Source organism: Hemitrygon akajei, chromosome 15, assembly GCF_048418815.1.
Source record: "Hemitrygon akajei chromosome 15, sHemAka1.3, whole genome shotgun sequence".
NCBI lineage: Eukaryota > Metazoa > Chordata > Chondrichthyes > Myliobatiformes > Dasyatidae > Hemitrygon > Hemitrygon akajei.
The window spans coordinates 41,877,805-41,899,139 of record NC_133138.1 but is presented as its reverse complement, the minus strand read 5'-3'; the positions used below and the strand labels follow the sequence as shown (position 1 = coordinate 41,899,139).

The 21,335-nt window shown below is 38.5% G+C and overlaps 1 protein-coding gene across 3 annotated transcripts in view; it reads left to right on the top strand.

Annotated features, from left to right (window-relative positions):
• The first annotated feature begins 11,926 nt into the window (after nucleotides 1-11,926).
• pitx1 (paired-like homeodomain 1) overlaps nucleotides 11,927-21,335 on the top strand; it is a 43,349-nt gene continuing 33,940 nt past the window's right edge. Inside the window, exons 1-2 of one of the 3 annotated variants that reach the window (XM_073067439.1) lie at nucleotides 11,927-12,090; nucleotides 15,406-15,469. In XM_073067439.1, coding sequence (XP_072923540.1) covers nucleotides 12,088-12,090; nucleotides 15,406-15,469 — 67 coding nt within the window. In that variant the 5' untranslated portion in view covers nucleotides 11,927-12,087. Of the gene's footprint in view, nucleotides 12,091-14,468; nucleotides 14,741-15,402; nucleotides 15,470-21,335 lie in introns of those variants that run through there. The other 2 variants (XM_073067438.1, XM_073067437.1) reach the window with 2 other exon arrangements.

Genomic DNA, 21,335 nt, shown 5'->3' with positions numbered 1-21,335 from the left:
TGCATGGAATGGGCTGCTGGAGGCAGAAATGACAGGGTCTTTTAAGAGACTCCTGGATGGCTACATGGAGCTTAGAAGAATAAAAGGCTATGGGTAAAGCCTAGGTAGTTCTAAGGTAGGGACATGTTTGGCACAGCTTTGTGGGCCAAAGGGCCTGTATTGTGTTGTAGGTTTTCTGTTTCCTCTCTGTAGACTCATATCATTGTTAATGATGAGCCCACCACGGTCATCGGCCCAGTCATCGGCGAACTGATTACTTGGGAGTTTGGCCATGTCACCTTATGTGATCAGAGCGTACAGCACTGGGCTCAGCACACAGCCCTGGGGACACCTTGTTGAGGATGATGGGGAGAGAGGAGTGATTGTGCATCCTCACTTTCTGAGATCTGTTTGTTAGGCAGTCCAACACCCCATTGCACAATGGAGTATTTTAAAGCAAGGAATAGGAATTTGTTCACCAAGGTCTGTGAGGTCATGGTATGGAATGCCGAAGTGAAGAGGATTTTGCTGAAATCCAGAAACAGCATTCTGACATTGGTGTCATTTCTTTCTAGGTGTGTCAGGCCCAGGTGCAGTTCTGTCAGTAAGCATTTTGGTAAGTGTCCAATGTGGCTGGAATGGAGATTTTAGAGTAGACAATGAAGCTACAGAAAATAAGGTAAGGCCTTACAGTTCTCTGCTTCTTCCTTGATAAAAGGATCAACCTGTTCCCTTCCACCACACCCCTCCTCCGTTTTGTAGAACTGGTCTCCACCCTCATTTTTTTCTTCAGCTCTTCCCACTTTATCCAGACTCCAGGGGCAGCCTTGTGCACCTGCATGGGCCCTAGCCATTCCTGCCTTTCATTGGCTCTATAGAACAGTCCATGTTCCAAGTCTTTCCTGGTAATTCTCCCCTATTCTTCCTTGACTACACTGAAGACAGCATTGGTGCTGCTTCATGCACCCATGATGAGCTCATCAATTTCACCAACTTTGCCTCTAACTTCCACCCTGCCCTTAAATTCACTTGGTTCATTTTTAACATCTCACTCCCCTTTCTCAATCTCACTGTCTCCATCTCTTGGAGACAAATTGTTGGCCGACAGCTTTTATAAACCTACCAATTCGCATGGCTATCTTCACTACAACTCTTCCCACCGTATTCCTTTTTCTCAGTTCTTTTATCTCTGCCGCATCTGTTCTCAGGATGCAGCTTTGCTTTCCAGGACATCAGAGATATCCTCCTCCTTCACACAACAGGGTTTCCCTTCCTCCACCATTGGTGCCACCCTCACCCACATCTCCTCCATTTCCCGAACATCCAAGCTCACCTCATTTTCCCAACACCCTCTTGTCCTTACCTACCAACCCATGAGCCTCTGCATTCAACACATCATCATCTGCACCTTCCATCATCTCCAAAGGGATCCTACTATCAAGCATATCTTCACCTCCCTCCCCCCACCTGCTTTCTGCAGGGATCGCTCCCTCTGTGATTGCATTGCCTATTTGTTCCTCCCCACTAATCCCCTTCCTGTCAAGCGGCCCACGTGAAACATCTGCTCCCTCACCTGCATTCAGAGCCCCAAATAGTCCTTCCAGGTGAGGCAGCATTTCAACTGTGAATCTGCTGGGATCATCTATTGTGTCCAGTGCTACTGATGCTGCCTCCTCTACATTGGTGGGACCCATCATAAATTGGGGGCTGCTCCATCAAACATCTCCACTCTATCTGCTGAAAGCGGAACTCTTTGGTGGCCAAACTTATTAATTCCAATTCCCATTCCCGTTCCAACATGTTGGTCCTCAGGGTGGAGGAGAAGCATCTTTTATTCCATCTGGCTAGCCTCCAATCAGATGGCATGAATATCCATTTTTCCTTCCATTTAAAAAAATATTCCTTCCCCCCCTCCCCCTTCTATTCCCCACTCAGGCATCATACCTCTTCTCACCTGCCTATCATCTCCCACTGGATCCCCTCTTCCTTCTCCTTCTCCTGGTCCACTCTTCCCTCCTGTCAGATTCCTTCTAGTGTCAGGGAGCAAGAGTGAGTGCCATTGCTATTACAAAGGAAAAAGTGATAGGCAAACTCAAAAGTCTTAAGGTGGATAAGTCACCCGGACTAGATGGACAACTTCCTAGAGTCCTGAGAGAGGTTGCTGAAGAGATAGTGGATGAATTCATCATGATCTTTCAAGAATCACTTGATTCTGGCATGGTCCCAGAGGAGTGAAAGATTGCAAATGTTACTCCATTCTTTAAGAAGGGAAGAAAGCAAAAGAAAGTAAATTATAGGCAGGTCAGCCAAACCTCAGTGGTTGGGAAAGTGTAATATTAAGGATGAAGTTTCGAAGTACTTGGAGAGTAAAGATAAAACAAGATAAAAAGTTGGTTTCTGCAAAAGAAAACCTTGCCTGACAAATCTTCGAAGCAGTAACAAGAAGGGTGGACAAAGGATGTCATTTACTAGGATTTTCAGAAGGCATTTGATAAGGTGCCACACATGAGGCTGCTTAACAAGATAAAATCCTGTGGTGTTACGGGAAGTATGTTGGCATGGGTAGAGGAATAGCTGGCAGGCAGGAGGCAGTAAGTGGGAATAAAGGGGGCCTTTTCTAGTTGGCTGCCAGAGACTAGTGGAGGTCAGTATTGGGGCTGCTACATTTCATATTGTTTGTCAGTGTTTGGATAATGGAATTGATAGCTTTGAGGCAAAGTTTGCAGTTGAAACAAAGATAGGTGGAGGGGTAGGTAGTGCTGAGGAAGCAATGTGATTGCAGCAAGACTTAGACGAATTGGAAGAATGGGCAAAAAAGTGGCAGATGGAATGCAGTGTTGTGAAATGTACGATAATGTATTTTGGTAAAGGAACAACAGTGCGGATTATTATCTAAATGGGGTGTAGGTTGAAATATCAGAGGTACAAAGAGACTTAGGAGTCCTCATGCAAGACTCCCAGAAGTTTAATTTACAGGCTAAGTCTGTGGGAAAGAAAGCAAATGCAATATTGGCATTATTTTCAAGGGGAATAGAATATTTTTAAAAAGGAGATAATGCTAAGGATTTACAACACTAGTCAAGCTAAACTTTGAGTATTGTCAACAGTTTTGGGCCCCATATCTCAGAAAGGATGTGTTGTCGTTGGAAACAATACAGAAAAGGTTCACAAGGATGATTCCAGGAATGAAGGGGCTAATATATGAGGAGCGTTTGACAACTTTGGGCCTGTACTCACTGGAATTTAGAAGGATGCTGAGGATCGCATTGAAACCTACCGAATGTTGAAAAGACTAGATAGGGTGGACGTGAGAGGATGTTTCCTACAGTGGGGTATCCAGAACTCGAGGACACAGCCTCAAAATTGAGGGGCAGCTTTTAGAATAGAGATAAGAAGGAAGTTTTTTGGCCAGAGAGTAGTTCATCTGTGGAATGTTCTGCCACAGACTGCGGTGGAGACCAAGTCTGTGGTATATTTAAGACAGAGTTAATAGTTCTCTGATCAGTCAAGATTTCAAAGGATATAGCGAGAAGGCAGGTGTATGGGGTTGAGTAGAATCCAGGAACAGCCATAATGGAATGGCTGAGCAGACTCGATGGGCTGAATAGCCTAATTCTGCTATGTCTTATGGTCTTATGGAGAAGGAAACGCATCCTTCTTTCACGTCACATATAGACAATAGTAAAATTTAGTCAATGACAAGCTGATAAGTACAATAGAAAACAAAAAATGTTGAACTGAAGGTGCTTGTTATGTCTTTGATATTTCAGGGTGACTATAATCAGTTTAAATCAGGGGTTGCTAACCTGGGGTCTTGTACCCCTTGCTTAATGGTATTGGTCCATGGTATAAAAAAGATTGAACCCCTGGTCTAAATACTAATCAATATTTGGAGTATTGTGAGAAGTTTTGGGTCCCTTATCTAAGAAAAGAAGTGCTGGTTTTGGAGAGGTCTGAAGGAGGTTCATGAGAATGATCCCAAGAATGAAAGGGTTAACAAACGAGAAGCGTTTGATAGCTCTAAGCCTCTAATCACTGGAGATTAAGAGAAGTGGGGGGTGGGATCTTTGAAACCTATAAAATATTCAAAAGCTTAGAACGAGTGGATATTGAGAGGATGTTTACAATAGTGGGGGAGTTTGGGACCAGAGCGCACAGCCTCAGAATACAAAACTGTCCCTTTAGAGATGAGGAGGAATTTCTTTAGCCAGAGGATGGTGAATCTGTCGAATTCATTGCCACGGGAAGCTGTGGAGGCCAAGTCATCAGATATAATTAAAACAGAGGTTGATAGGCTCTTGATTAGTAAGAGCTTCAAAGGTTATGGGAAGAAGGCTGGAGAAGGAGGTTGAGAGGGGTAATAAATCAGCCATGATCAAATGGTGGAGCAGACTTAATGGGCCGAATGGCATAATTCTACTCCTATGTCTTATTGTCAATACATTTAGCAAAGTTTTCCAGAGAGAAAATGGGGGAATAGAAAGCCTTGCTCCACCTGAAGTAATTAAGATCTCAGAAAGGAACTGGGATAATATCAAAAAACAGATGTATTTAGTATTTCACTCAAAATTACCTTGGATATTTTGAGCTACTTAAAAAGCCATCGGGAGCAATAAATAATTACAAATTGCTTTGCGATGCATTACCTGTATATCTGAGTCAAAGGAAATATGATCCATCAGGAGTATTCTGTATTTATGAGCAGATGATTGCAGTTTACTAAGTTAATATCAGCAGCTGAGAGTATTGCTGTAAATGCTACGCAAAGGCACCTAGCAAAATAGCTCTAATTGCAGAGAGCTGACGGATCACAGTAGTAGTGAAGAGAAGAGTCACCCAATAAAAGGGGAGAAAAATTATACGTGGACACCAACAGAGCTACAGTGAGGCAGTGGGAATCCCCAGATACTGCTCCGAATCTGCGCAAGTGATCTCGGTGAGCTCAGCAGCAGAATTACAATGTTTGTCTTTGCCACAAGTATGCATGGGAGGGAGGAACATGTAGCAGAAGCAGATATTAGTCCAGCAGTATCTGGAGAGCCTCAACAGTTGTACTAATGAATGGCAACTGGCATTTAAAGAGGGAGCCTAACCATTCAGATCGCTTTTAAAAAATAGGGTTACAATAGGCGAAAAGATCACATTAACATCTTTTATTTTGCTTCTGTCTATTTCAGCCTGATCCTAAAAAATCTGTTTAATTTGTCTATATGGAATTATTGTTGAGAGAACCAAATAGAAACAATTATACAGTCCACCAGTGTAAGAAGTTGCATTAAAACACAGATTAAATGGCATAGTAAGTGTAACACTTGGAGTTAATGATTGTATCCCTGCTGATAGTAATTCTTTTCCCCAAATTCTGATAATTCCTCCAAGCCATGTACAACAGGAATGTCAGAGCATAAACAGAAATATTTAACAGCGGCAGACAGAAAGAAGCAAAAAAAAGGACATAAAATTAATTAGAATCTCTGTAAATATTGCTAGTTAAAAGGAGTGCTGACGGTGACTATGCCTCTTTTAAAGGGGTGTCAACTTGATAGAAGAGTGTCTGGCAAGCATTCAATTGTTTAGATCTGTACAATGCACTAGTTTAAACCTTTGGTAAAAATGTCTCACCATGTAACTCATGTCATGTCATTACGATGGAGATGACAGCGAGTAGTTCTCCCTTTGAAATAAAAGGTTAGCACAGTCAACCAGTTAACAGCACAACATATTTATTTATATGTTCGTTATCTTCTTAGGCTCTAAGAAAAGCTTTGTATGCAACCAAGTACCCCATAATTGTGCTTTAATAGACTGAGTATAATTTGAGAGGGTCACTGGCCTCAGGCAAATAGAGCAAGGCATCCTTATTCTTAAACTAAAACATGGTACAATGTAGGAACCAATGAGGCAGATGAAGGAATTTAAGACATTTGATGCTTACAAACCAAACTTCATCAAAATGATAACACCATTAATTGCAATGGCAGCGCAACACAAATTTGATGTTTCACAAGAAATTTTTATGTAACCAATATTTCCACTTAAATGATGAAAATAGCATCTCAGCAAAATCATTCATAGAAAAGGAGAAAATCTTGATTTATTCATGACATTCTGGCTTCCCTGAAATAGTCTGGCCAAGGCACAGAACATCTCCATTGAAAATGAATAGAGCAGAAATTATTTCCAAGAAACTTATTAACTGATTCATTTAAATGGTACATGTCCCACATTGACATATTTGAAAAATAATTATGGATATTTTCAGAAGTATGCAAATCCATAGATGTAAAATAGCTGTGTTCATTGTTCTAATTCTTAACTTTCATAAAATTAGCCATGTCTGAAAAAGCAAAATACACAAAATTAATCAGTTAAGCCAAACAAATGCAAATGTGTAACATGCACCAATGTATGTATTTCCATAAATCTATTATCTGAAAATCAAATTATACAACTATTATTTTGATGTAGGCATTTATGCAGTTTCACTTCCTAGTTTGCAATTAAAAATTGTGCATTGGCTAGAGGATGGAGATCATCTTCAAGTACAGACACCTTCTCTATACTGCAGCTCACACAGGAAGACCACCACCAGGTTAGCATTAAAAGGAATTGCATTGCCCATATTTCCCCTTCATATCATTGTGAATAAATAGTCCACTTTTCTGTCACTATTAATGGTGTGCTACTGTCTTGTAAGAGATAATCCCTCAATGGATTTTCTAATCTATTGGTGAATCACCTAACTAAAGCTGAAGGAACCACTCACATTTAAAGTGCAGTGCAGCCTGTCCCCTGAACTGTTACAGAAGATGTACCTACACTGTGAGGCAAAAATTAAAGGCCAATTAAGTATTCACTGTGCTTATACAGCTAAATGTGTCTTTACTTGCAAGCAGTAAACGGTACTTCTGTTAATGTTTTAAATATCTCTATTTGATGGATTTTGATGAATGTGAAATTTGAACTAACCAACGTATGTACAACGCACACACACATACTGCAGATATTTTATCAAACTGTGCTATCATGTTGAACATATGCCAGACACAATACATCAATTATATAGCTAGGAGAGTGAAAGTTATTTTATTTATAAATAATTTGTTGATGGAGTTTCAGTATTAATACATTAATGATAATTAATATAATTATATTGCTGTAAGATTAGATTTCAAATGTTGTTCATGTGAAATGTAAGAATTGCATTGTTTATGGGATTAACTTGTCATACATGACTCTTGGTGCCATTCTTATCTCTTGGTCTAAGTTTGCATTTTCATGTCCTACTCCAATAGAGTTGAGCATCAAATTGCAAAATAGTAAGACAACATGTCAGTGCAGTAGCAAGAGGGTATTACAAACTTGAGGTGATGCTTTTCAGATGAGATAGTAAATCATCATTCTATATGCTTTTTAGTGGAGGAAGGCGCTGTTAATGACCCCCATGGATCAATTTCAAAGAAAATTAAGAGAGTTTTTCCAAGACCAACGAATACTATTTATCTGTCACTCAACATTATTTAAAAACAGTTTATGTGGTCATGGTCACAATGTTCTTTGTGCAGAGATGGGGGTTTCCTTAATTACAACAATAAATACAACTCAGAGAGAATGTCATTGGCTATAACCTACCTTGAAGTATCCTGAAAGGGACTGGAGTATGAAAGGGATAAATACAAGTCTTTATGGAATATTGTAGGAAAATAGATGAATCATGTTAATAAATTGACTTGTCATTTTGATTACTTTTGTTATATTGTTATCAGTTTAATTACATGCCGCATAGCTTAAGTTTATATATTTTTCAAGATAAGCTGTTAGTATTGAAGTGTTTGATTCTATTTCTCTTAAATTAATGTACCAAACAAGAATATGTTTAGCACGTTATATTTATTTGTTTTTAAATTATTTCTTTATTTAGACATACTGCACAGTAACAGGCCCTTCTGGCCCAGTGAGCTCATGCTGCCCAATTATACCCATGTGACCAATTCATATACTAACCCGGACATCCTTTAGAATGTGGGAGGAAACCGGAGCACCTGGAGGAATCCTATGCAGTCACATGGAGAATGTACAAACTCCTTACAGACAGCAGTGGGAATTGAACCCAGGTCACTGGCTCTGTACAGCAAATACTACCCACTACGCTACATTGCAGTGCATTATAGGCTTTTGACTAATTTTATCTTTAATTATAATGCTATAGTGTACAGAGGTACTTTTATCATGTATTCGACTCACAATGTGTTTAATCAGGGAGCATCTTATAAAATGGTTTGGGGATATATTGCTCTTGGTCTAACTGAATCGAAATTGTGTCACTCTTAATCTGAAGGACTTGATTGTATCACTTGTCAAAACTATAATGCGTTCTTTGTGCCTCTGCTAGGTTTTTAGAGCACTTGAATTGGTTAATTGTTGTTTAATAATAGTTATTAATCATTTAGAGTTCCTTGTGTTTTTCTCAAGTGACTTGCTCTTTATAATGTGGTCACCTGCTTCCTTCTGTTTAAGTTTGTTAAGTTTAATTTGATGGCTTAGCGATTCCACCTTACATGTATTATATAAGCGGATACCCAACTAGTACTAATCACGGGGTCCTAGTTTTGAGAATATTACTTCTAGCAGTGTTACTCGCCTGAGCCGCTGATGTTCTTTTGGAATTATTATGAATAAACTCTCGTCGCCGTCTCAACATCAGAGTCTGTTGTTCTTCTGCACTTGGGTTCCAATATTCCAATATAGCGAGTGTGACAGAAAACGGGGATTAACAAGTTTGAATGTTCCAAGCTAATTTCTTGCACGTATAATTTTTGCAAATGTTTGAAGTTCCTAATATAGATTTCCTTATAGTTTTGATTCAGTTTGAATCAGTTAAGTGGCTTCCACCCTTAACAAAACATCCTATGTATAGAATTGTGACAATGAAGCCCTCTTTAGCCATTTTAATCTGCTAGAATGTTTTGAATACTTTCCACTGATCCCACTCCCCTATTGTCCATCTGGAAGAGACTGCCAAATTAGTTCCATTCACATCAATCCAGATATAGCACCATCTGCAATTCTTCATCTTCCTGGTGTTACAGAAATTACCACTGGGGTCACCCAAGATTTATGCAGACCACCAGTCCCACACCACCTTTTTATTTATTGTGATCATTGCAAATCCATCCAAAGAATCTATGGGTTCCACATTTACAGATCTATCTCCTCATCACACCTGGACCTTCCATGGTCTCTGATTTGTTGTGCTCTTTATATAACTTCTAACCAAGCCAAGTACTGGAAAAATAACATCCTTTGCCTTTGGTTCCTGCAACAATGTCCCTTCACTTCCACTGAATCCATTCCTCTCAAAACCAGCTCCTCCAAAACTGTGCTGTCCAAATCTCAAAGCAAATCCTATTCAGTGGCTTTAAACATAGTACGTTACCACTGCACCGCTGCAGTTAGCATGGCGCTAGTACAGCTCGGGGCTTCGGAGCTCAGAGTTCAATTCTGATGTCATCCTGGAAGAAGCTTGTACGTTCTCTCCATGATCACATGGGTTTCCTCCAGGAGCTCTGCTTTCCTCCCACATTCCAAAGAAGTACCAGTTAGTAGGTTAATTGGCCATTGTAAATTGTCCAGTGATTAGTCTAGGGTTAAATAGGTGGGTTGCTGGGTGTTGTAGTTGGGTTGGAAAGGCCTGTTCTGTGCTGCATTTGTAAATAAAAATGCTTAAAAAAAATAACCTGTCAGTTTTACAACGCGCTCTGTGTTGACTACTTCAATTCCTCCTCCAGTTCAACAGTTCTCAGAAACATGCCAATACTGGCTTCTTGCACACTTTGAGAGAACCAGGAGTACAAGTAAACAGTTCTCTGGAAGTAGCAAGACAGGCAGGCAAGGTGATGAAAGAAACAAAAGGCATACTTGTCTTCATGATGCTAAGTACGGAGAACAAGAGATGGATGTCACATTACAGCTGTACAAGACATTGGTGAGACCAAACGTGAAATAGCTGCAGTTCTGGTCACTATATAATAAAAAAGACGTGAATAGAAGTACGGAAAAGATCCACAGGGATGTTCCCAGGACTGGTGAGCTTGAGTTATGAAGCGAGACTGGTTGTTTTTACTTAGAGCAAAGGAGACTGCGAGGTGAAATAGAGAACTTAATAAAATCATAGATAAAGTGGATGGTCACAGTCTTCTTTCAAGTGTATAAGTCTTAACAAATTTCCATAAACATTAGGTGTAAACTTTTTTGCAAGGTATTCTACTTCAGAGGTTGGCTTTGCCAAGACATCTATCCCACTCTTATTTGAACGCACAATTCAACCTTTTTCATTCTCTTATTAAAGCGGACTCTTGTCTGCTTTGCCGTCTTATTTGAAAAGTAACACCTCTTCTCAATGCAGCGCTCTCTGTGATAATGAGTTCTTACTTCTGGCTCAAAGAGGAGAAAGAGCTATAATTGACGGCTATCTCGTTCTAAACATCATATGTATTATCTATTTTTCATATATTAATTTCCTTTTGAGGATATTTGTGCGTATAAAGTTCAGTAGGCAGTGCAGGTTAGGAAGCGTGTGAAAAGTCACTCCGCGACCATCTGGAGAGTGTGAAGAAGCTCTGTGTAATTGTGCTGATGGGTACACAGCTCTGCTCTCTACTCGCGCAATTTTTAAGAATCCATACAAAAGCGTTAATGTCATAAAAAGGAATGTTTAAGTTTTGTAAGAACACAGAAGGTCCAGGGAAATAACCGGAGAGATTTGAAACATACGAGACGGGGCTGCTGGAATTTTGCTTCATACAGCATTGAGCACTGAGCTTGCTGCTGGTATCTCAAACTACTTGTTTTTTCGATGTTTACAGTGGAATTAATATCTGATGCTGAAGTTAAGCAGTCACTTTCGCAAGTTCAAACACCCTGTGACCAGGAGTGGCAACTGAACACATGCGAAATCAGTTCAATGGTCAATGAGATAAATTAATGAAATAGGGTTTATCATTAACCAAACGTATCCAGCAAATATATGAGGACTTAAGCAATAAGATCGTGATTGTGGTTTGTGTTTGTTATATAAATACAACTCCCTTCGGTCTTCATCATGTATCAATATCCACGATGTTCTTCAAGAGCACCGACAGTGAATCATTGCAGAACCAGAACATTGTCCCAGGATTTGAGGGATGAAGGTTGCATTTACAATTTGTCCCTTTCGCCCGATTTTTAATCCAGCGGCAATGCTCTATCTCGGATGGAAGGGAACGGTCATCTCGCTCGCTGCCTTTTACCTCTCGACGACTCAATAGAATCCATTTAAAAATAAGTTTCCCATATCTCGTCGGTCACAACTTGAGTGCGCCATTTCTAGGAAAGGGATTCGCGATACCTGAATTGCGAGAAGGGAACGTTTCCTTCCTGAATCGTTATAAAATAAAACGTTCTCCAGCCTTACCATGCAGTGGCTGAAACATCAGTGACTGAAGTGCATCGTCTGGATACACATGAACGCATGCAATAAAAATAGGTTTGACCTTTTCACGAAGGTGTCTTATTCGTTTGTGCAGCCCTAGTTTTCTAAGAGGTTATCAAGGTAACATTTCAATTTAGCTTTAAACAAGGCGATCATAAACAGATAAAAGACATTCGCGCTTCCCACGGGATTAAAATAGTTAGGATATAACTGCAATAGCTCTCATTAACGATGTGGGAGGAGTGTGGAAGTTTTCATTAAACCTGCTTTGTTTCCAGCCCACTGATGGTGGTCGGTTCTGAAGAAGTGTTTACCAAACGCTTGGACTGTACTGATACTCTCGTTTATAACCGTGCAATCCTGCCCCTTACAAAAAAAATGGCATCCAGCTTTCTTGCTAAACCTGTGCTAACTGGGAACGGAGCCATGTCCCATGGGAGGGGAGAACTGACGTCATATGTCAGACAGTGAGACAGCTGCCGACCTGGAGCAGTCAGCCGTATGAACCTCCGACTGAATCCCGATTCAGCACTAAATCCAAAGCGGTGCAATAACAACGGTTATGTTTTTTGATGTTGTTTTCACTAATGTGGAACGGTGCGCTTCAAGGATACCAACGCTTCAACAGACTCAGATGAATGGTGAGTCCCGAACTTACTCCCGAACACATAAAGGAGGAAATGAAACACGTGCGTTTGAACTGGTGTTGCAATTTCGTGGATTTAAAATGAATCAATGCGTAATCACTGAAGGGAAACAAAAATAACCACACTTCAAAATAATGTCATACGAGGATTTGCTTTCTCGATGTCGTTTTAGGGGTGTAAAGAGAGCAAGAAAATCAAGCTCAGATCTATTCAGCCTTTACTTCTCTTTATGTGTTTAAGATGTTAGACTTCGCAGATGGTACTTTGTCAATGAAAATGGTTATTTTTAAAGTATAACATTTTAGGCTATAGCTCTGCCACTAGACTGGCGATGCCCTGTGAGATTCCGACTCGTTTCGCACCGTGTATAAATCACACAGAAACTCGCTAATCTGCGCTGCCGCAGACACAAAGTTGAAAATACTATCCCAGAGGCTTAACGTCATAGAGAAGCGGACAAGACTCTGATTAGCAAACAAGGGGAGTAAATAATTTCTTGCATTGCTTTAACCATTTTTTAAAAGTTAAACTTTGTTATTTACTGTTTTACATAATTTGTTACAGACCAAATCGGATATTCCGGGATCAAACCTGACCAAGATAAAATCAGACTTGTAGGGCTGATATCATTATTTAAGAGGTAGACAAACTTCTCCAAAGATCCACATCCACATTATAGACATTCAATGCGTGCTTGGAGTCAACCTGCGAAGCTTGGCATGGTTCGCCATGCGCTTCCATTGGTAAAATACAAAACGCAAACAGATAAATTAACTTCCTGGAATAAAAATATAGAATGCCTATACAGATGACAGAGCAGATCGGAAGCAAAGAGAGATTCTGATACAAAAACGAAAAAAGGAGAATGTAGTTATAACCCGAGACAGGTCCAACTGAACAGGGGTTATTTTTAGGCCATTGGAATTCTAGAGCTTTACCCCGCTCGGAGAGAGGAATGCTGGTTCTATCTCCACAGGAGGCAGGTCCTGCGTATTTCTTAAACCAAGACAACTCCTCGGTATTGAGATGAAGGGAACTTTATTTGGTTATAAATTTCTATATAGATGTAACCCGGGTGAATGTGGCTATCCGAGAAAACCCCTCTGTTTGATCTCACGTTGATGCCATTTATTTTGCAAATTTATGCTGAAGTACGCGTTCAGTTATTTTCAGTTCCCCACGACCAAAGCTTCTGAAATCGAGTGTTCTAGAACTGACACGGGAAAATTGTTATTTCAGTTTCACAGCACTTAATGGAAAACATAATTTACCTGTGTAAGACGTGTTGTACACTGCGAATTGCATCTTGCCAAGTCCCAACTCTGAAGCAGAGAAGTTGATAATGGGCGACTTAAAGTTATTCAAAATTTGCCTTCTTAAAACACGTAATATACAATTAATGGGCTGATCTTATTAAAGTTTTCCCAGTAGGGCTCGTTTAATGATTTTGCTTTAATTTATATTTTACAGTATTAACCCATGTATTTCAGGTACTTTAAACATTGTCGTTTAAAAGAAGCAAGGGTCTTTATTTTCTGCCTCCGGTTAAAAGAAGGCTGGTCATAGCACTTCTTTTTTAAAAAACTAGTTGTTTTGGAAGAGTACATAAGACTCTGAGCATGTATACATTTAAACCTACAACGAATTATAAGTGACAGCTTTCATAATTTTTTAAATCGTTGCTACATTTTAACATAACAAAATAATTTTATACATTGAAGGTATGCATCCTTAAGACCCAGCAATAAACGACGGGGTAATTTGATGAAAGTGCTTGCAAAATGTGCAGCATTGGTAAAACACCAAACGCGAGGCACACAAGTAATGATCAGATATTTTTGTGCTTAAACGACTGCAGTTTTACGCCACAAGACAAAATATACTGCACAAAACTATAATTTTAAGCTTAAGCGATAACACAACCGATCGACACAATATATAAATTATTTAAATTTGATTAGTAACAATTATGAATTTAAAATTTTAAAGCACTTGGGAAATTGAGCATACTTCGATTAGGTACAGTTTCAAAAACTGCAGTGTTGTTTTAAATTATATTTGCAAATTATCGAATGTACTCACAAATCCAGTAACTTCGTTTTTTATAGATTTTACATAAAAAGAGGAGTCAGTACATTTTAAACGATCAAACTTGTTATATAAGTTTTTTGATATCAAATGTTGAATACATGATTATGTAATGATAACCGAAAGTGATAGGGTGGCGTTTGTCAGCTTTCAAATATCGTTTGGGTCTTGACAACAATTCTGTAATGAAAAAGGGTGCAAAAAGATTGATTATCAGACAACTATCTAAATCTTGTGGCCAGTTTCTTTTTGCAGGACGTGGGGTTAGATCAATTTATATTTAAAGTTCATGACTGGGTGAATGCATTCTTAACTTCCTCGTGTGGAGTCACCAAAACAGATAAAATATATCGGTGCTCTTTCTACCGTTTCTACATAGTACATGGACGAAGCAAACTTGGATCTGTGCAATCAGCTGTATAATCAGCTGAAGAAAATAATCTGATATTGTGAAATTCGTTTGGATTATTACTGCGGCTTCGTTATGCTCCTCCTTACATGGGAACTCGGGGCAAACAGCTTACGATATGACTGCACGATTATTGAACCGTCATTCGTAAGTTTCGGAGAGAACGGCTGTGATTTTGTTCTGTTTGTTGCTCGGAAAGAGGAGTTTGTACCGTCTGAGCTGAGAGGGAACCAATGAGCAAAAATATATTTAAGAAATCGCAACGAAATGAATAAAAATCGGGATCCGTGGACAATATTCAGTGTTGGAGGCTTAAAATCCGACCAAATACCCACAGGCCCTTTTCCCGATAAGGTTAAAAACTAATCTAGTCCTCCAGGTTGTCGGCCCAATGTCCACTGTTTATTCCTCTCCGTGGATGCTGCCTGATCTGCTGAGTTCCTCCAGTATTCTGTGTTACTCTGTTAAAAAATATCATTACACTTATCTAAACTAAAAGAGATTTACTTCCACCTAAACATCGTTTCCTTGTAGATTAATTACAGTCTTCTCCGTCCAGGAACCTCTGTCTCCACCCGGTTCAAAATATATTGATAATGTTTCACAGAAAAATGATTGTAGCTATGTCATACAGGAGGAATTTACTGAATAAACACTTACATCGAAACCTCGATCGAACAAGAAATTAATTAATTTGCTGTTTCTATCTGTGAATTAGCCAGATTGAAAACACGAATTGATGCTACAGAATATTTAATAGTATTTCACGTTTATGTTTGAACCAAATGATAATCATTTTATTGTTTTAGCAGAGATCCAAATCCCGGGCGAGAGCGAGACCTCACTGGAAACTTCAGGCCTCTGGCGCAGATTCAGGTAAGAAAAACGGTTTCAGGGGCGCTTAATATGTCGGGAGTAAGTTCATTATCGTGTGGCTTTGAGGGAAATTTTAAAAACATCCCTGACTGGCTTTGATTTTAAAGGGAAAACGTAAAATATTATTCGGGAATTAAGTGAGGTGAATCGATTTCTTTGCAACTAGAATTCAAAAACGGATTTGTTTGCAGGTCGCCTTTCCGATTCACGGCTTGGGCTTTAACTGCTCATTGTTCGTAATCAGTGGTATCTGTCGATCTTATTTTGTTCAAGTTACCGACATCTACACTAAGTATTCCTTTGGAATATTTTAAATCTGGCCCACAAACGTGCAGATAAATTATCCCGATTTCATCTGGCAAATTAGACGTTAGTTCCCGCTCTGCTTTCACGATATCCAAAGTTAACTGGAACGTGAACATAACTTCCTCACGCTTCTTTTACGTTTTCGATGTGAAATGAAGATTTGGGATACACGTAGGAGAGTCAATGACTAACTGGCATCTTTATGGAATAAAAAGTAAGATCATATGTGTTGAGGCACTGCTATATAATCTCTCTCGATCAAAGCATAAAAACCAAATCAGATAACTCGCTTGTATAAATTGAACTATAACTTCTGGATAATCACTCCTGGATAAATCCTGAAATTTGGTTCTGACAATATTATTTTACTGCTGCACAGATCGATCCATAATATTAATTATTTTAAAAAATTAACGACTTCATTCTAATTTGAATAACACAAACAGTTAATTCTTTCTCTGGTTATGGTAACTACAGAATTACTGAGTTACACATATCTGCCTCTGTACAATGGAGGATGTTTTTTTTAAAAAAAACAGCTTGAAAAGTGAAATACAGAGGAAAGTTTGCGACACCAATTATATTTTAAAAAGAGAGAATCCAGTCTGTATGTTTTCAGTTATTGCAAGTAATGAAGTTCACTTCATATGTGTGGCCATTCATGTCTTATGTGTTCTGAAGTTTTCAAATTGCATTCTTGGGTTCAATAGTAATCACTTTCACCATGCACTTTGCTATAATGGTCACAGCTGTAAAAGTGCTTGAAGATCAAAGAAGCCAAACCAAATCAGGTATCTGGAAGAATATAGCTTCCAACTCGAAAACCAAGAATTTCAATAAACAAAATTAAATTGCTCACTACAATTTACATACTAACTAAATTGCCTGTCATAGTCAATCAGCTGGACTCTTAACCAGTGTTAGGCTAGAATGAATTAAAATTTACAAAAAAAGCTGGAATTGCGAAGCTCCAATGCAGATGTAAAATATATTCATACTTGCTGATACACGTTTTCCTCATGTGTATGTTTATCGTACTTTAGCCATAAATAACTGACAACTTTTTTTATGCTGTACCAAAATTCTGCTTCATCTTATTAAATTGCAGGTTATTTTAAAGGACAAAATATTCAAGAAAATTTCAGTTTGGAGCATAAGATGTTAGGTGTTGTAAATCAAAATGGTATTTGTGTAGATTCATATTTTAGTTAGTTTTCATTTGCATTCAATGTTTCCAAGTTAATTAAATGACAAAGATCATATGAAAAGAACTCAGAAGAAAAGATTATCCAATTCAACTGACAGTGTCTGTGAGTTTTGTGCTCCCTTTCTTCCTTTACAGTTAAAGAAGTTTATGCATTGCAACTTTTGAAATGCAACTGACAACAGGTTGCATCCAATTATGTCCTGCAGATTTTTGTGAAACCTGTCTGTCGTTTAAGCTTTTTGATGAAACTGGGAAAGTAATACGTTTTCCAAATTCAACCTAGACTTCCTGAAAGCGAGTTGTGTCATCATTTCATCTTTCAAAAATACAACACCCATTTTGATTTTCAGGTCATAAACTTGTTTTCCTAACTTAAGATGGAAGGGAGACAAGGATGGGAGGAGTTACTGGGCTTAGCTGTGTGAGATAGTTGAATGATTATCAGGAGATACTCAAGAGTTCTTCAGTTATGACATCATTTGACATCTGTGCATTAATTTATCTCCTTCACACTGCCAGTTGCAGGATCTCTTCCAATGCAATGGACACATATAATCCTCCTTCTTTATTTTCAGCAAAAGTAAGATATCAGTGTGCTTATTGATATCTTTCAGTCACTCTTGCTAACCAGACTTAAATCTTTGAAACTGGTGCTTTTAAGCAGCCTAGAAACTGGCACCTGCAATAGAACACCAAAAATGTTATCTAACCCTGATAATAAGTGAAAACTGCAGGGGCTTTTTATTTTCAAAACTGAAGAGTAAAAATTTCTAAACATGCCTGAGTAACACCTATACAAAATTACCACAGGTATTAATCAAAAGTATAAAATACAGAAAAAGGGATGCATTTTTACATTTTGATAGCTACTTTGACACAGTCTGATCTTGGGTGGGCATCGGTGGAAACAGCAATATAAAACAGTCTTACTCAGTGTTTAGAAGACTGCCAAATCTCCTAAATCCCTAAGGTGTGAGAACCCCAACCAGCTATCTTAAACCTTTTGGAGCTCCCAGGGAACACAATATAAATTCAGTCTGAGAGGCACCGTCCTGAGTGCATACATTTTATAGCATTTACAAGCATTTTAATGTTTTGGTTCTTCAACTCCGTTTAGTTCAGTGTGACATTTTATATGACTTTTCTTTCTTTGTTTTCTTTGGGTTTTTACCATAATACTATAGCACTGACAGAAATGAAATAAGGTACCTATTTTAAATTAAGCAGAGTTCGGGAAAGACTGCCATAGATTAAAGATATTGCATTTTCAATCCCCATTCCCACTGCATACTCTAAAGTAATGAAAAAGAGCAAGTGAATGACTATGTAGGTCCATTGGCTACCTAACACCAAATACATATAGTTGTGGCAGTTTAATTAGTGTTATGATTGGCACAGTCTCAAGGTGCACTCAGTTGGAAAATCTCCAGATGTAACAAGCTATAGTAGTTTTGTGACTACTTGATAAAGTAAGGGTCACGTTATCATTAATCAATGCAAAATGCAAACAAAATACAACCCAAAAGCTAGAACTAAAGGTGTGGAATTAGCATGTAGTCTGGATAATAGTTTTATTTCTATTTGAAACTGTCTGTATATTTTGAGACTCATAATAAAATGAGTTAGGGCATAATTCAGTCTAGTTCATGGTGAATATATACAACAATGACTACCCAAACTTTAGGCAAAGTATCTGTTAAATTGGAAAGTTCAATCACAGAGCTGGTTAATGCAAGAAATAAGAATGTTATACAGGTTCTGTGAAGGACTACTCTCCTAAAACTGGGTATAAGGCTCACCAAAGTTATAATGCTCTGGTTACTGTGTATGCTGATCTTGTAAAGGCTTTTCCCCTGAGTTGCATAGCCAGCACATGTGGTAACTACGCTCAGTGGACACTTCAATAGGTACACCTGCACATCTGCTTGTTAATGCAATTATCTAATTAGACAATCATATGGCAGCAATTCAGAGCAAATAAAAATGTAGATATGGCCAAAAGGTTCAATTGTTGTTCAGAACAAACATCAAAAAAGTGATCTAGGTGACTTTAACCATGGAATGATTGTTGGTGCCAGATGGGGTGGTTTGAGTATCTCAGAAACAACTGATCTGGGATTTTTGCGCACAACCATCTCTAGAGTTTACAGAGAATGGTGCAAAAAGAATCCAGTGAACAACAATTCTGTGGGTGAAAATGCCTTGTTAATGAGGGAGGTCAGAGGAAAATGGCCAGACTGGTTCAGGTTGACAGGAACAGGAAAGTGACAGTGACTCAAATACCCACACATTACGACAGCAGTGTGCAGAATAAAATCTCTGAATGCACAACATGTTGAACTTTGAAGTGGATGGACTACAGCAGCAGAAAACCACACTGGATTCCACTCCTGCACCTAGTAAATTGACCACTGAGTGTATTTCCATAGTGATTACTGGAATTTTATACATGACTGTAGAATACTTAATCTGGGCACACTTGGATCTCTATGTAAGCATATGTATTTTTAATTTGGTGGCCTACATGCCTTGTAGAAGTATCTTTAGTATTCTAACTTAAAGAACTTCAGTTTAGTTTTGTCTGTCACTCTATTGACAAAAATATTTTATTGTTCTCATTCCCTGCGGCATCTCCTGACCAAAAGCATGGGTCAGCTGCTGAAGATCCAGTAGTATCCAAAGACTTCGTTCATTCTCCCATGTGCTGATAATATCAGGGAAAAAGGCATGGAAGACATTCAGAGCAAATATTAAATTTTAAAACTGCAGCATATGCAAGTTGGAAAACACAGAGGTGAAGGTGCATGAGCATCCGGAGCAGCAGAGAAATAAGTATGATCAATTCAGGGGAAAGAAGATGGTCGGGCAGATGTCAAATATAGTACTGTATAATGATTACAAAGATGTAGTGATATTCAAAAATTATAAATGATGAAATTCTAAGCTGGCCCTGAAACTCCAAGTTGTTGAACTATTTCAGCATCCAGTAGTTGTTTGATCCTATTCAGGAAAGAATATAAATACTTCTATGACCTATTCCAAAACTTCTGTAAATATTGTGATTAACAAAATCTATCCATTTAATATAATTGATTCTTTACATGGAAATCTCCCGTGGGGTGTCTCTCTCTTAATAAATAATATTCAAAAATATTCAAATATATTAATAAAATGGAGAGGATGATTACCTTGCTCCCATTTTATATGTGTAAAATCTAAGCAGGCTTTGTTATCCAAGTTCTTATTTCAGCTTTTCTTTTGCTGCGGTATTTTGCTTTTGGGAAAGCCACTCATTTCATAGAGATACAAAGCACAGAAAACTGGTTCTTCAGCCATCATATCTATGCTGAATATCAAGTGACAACTAAATGTATGTTTGTGGTTTTATGCTGCTGTAGCCCATCCACTTAAAGTTTCGGCATGTTCTGTGTTCAGAGATGCCCCTCTGCACATCACCGTTGTAATGTGTGATTATTTCAGGTACAGCTTGAGCCAATCTGGCCATTCTCCTCTGATCTCTCTCACTAGCAAAGCGTTTTTGCCCACAGAACTGCTGCTCACTGGATGTTTTTTTTTGTTTTTCATACCATTCCCTGTAAACTCTAGAGACTGTTGTGCCTGAAAATTCCAAGAGATGAGCAGTTTCTGAGATACTCAAATCACCCTGTCTGGCACCAACAATCATTCCACAATCACTTAATCACATTTCTTCCCCATTCTGATGTTTGTTCTGAACAACAACTGAACCTCTTGACCACGCCTGCAAGCTTTTATACATTGAGTTGCTACCACATGATTGGCTGATTAGATTAGATATTTACATTATTGAGCAGGTGTACAAGAGGTACCTAATAAAGTGGCTACTGGGTGTATACAATCCATTTACCTGAATGCTTCATAACCACCTTTGCCCTGTCAATTGACGTGTTTGCGTGAATATTTTTTGAATGTTGTGAAAATGTATACCTCTGCCATTTTCTTAGGCAACACCCATTGGGGCGCAAACACAAAATGGGTTGCAAACACCCATAGGGACGCAAACAGTTTCCTTAGATCTCCTTTAATCATCATATTCTTCACTTTAAAGCAGTGCCTTTGGATTTAGGCTTCATCTATGGTCACTTGCGTTCAGAAGCCATAGAAGTCACACCATCAAAAATGATTTATTATGTAAAATCAAATATAAACTAACACATTTAGGAAAAGCTAATATCACTTGAAAGTATGGAATAACTTCAATAAATGTACATCAAGATAAGTACATGTAACTGACCTTGCACTTCTCCCATTTCATTGAACTGAATGATAATTTTGATGCATCAGATCCAACATGATACATAATATTTTGGGCAG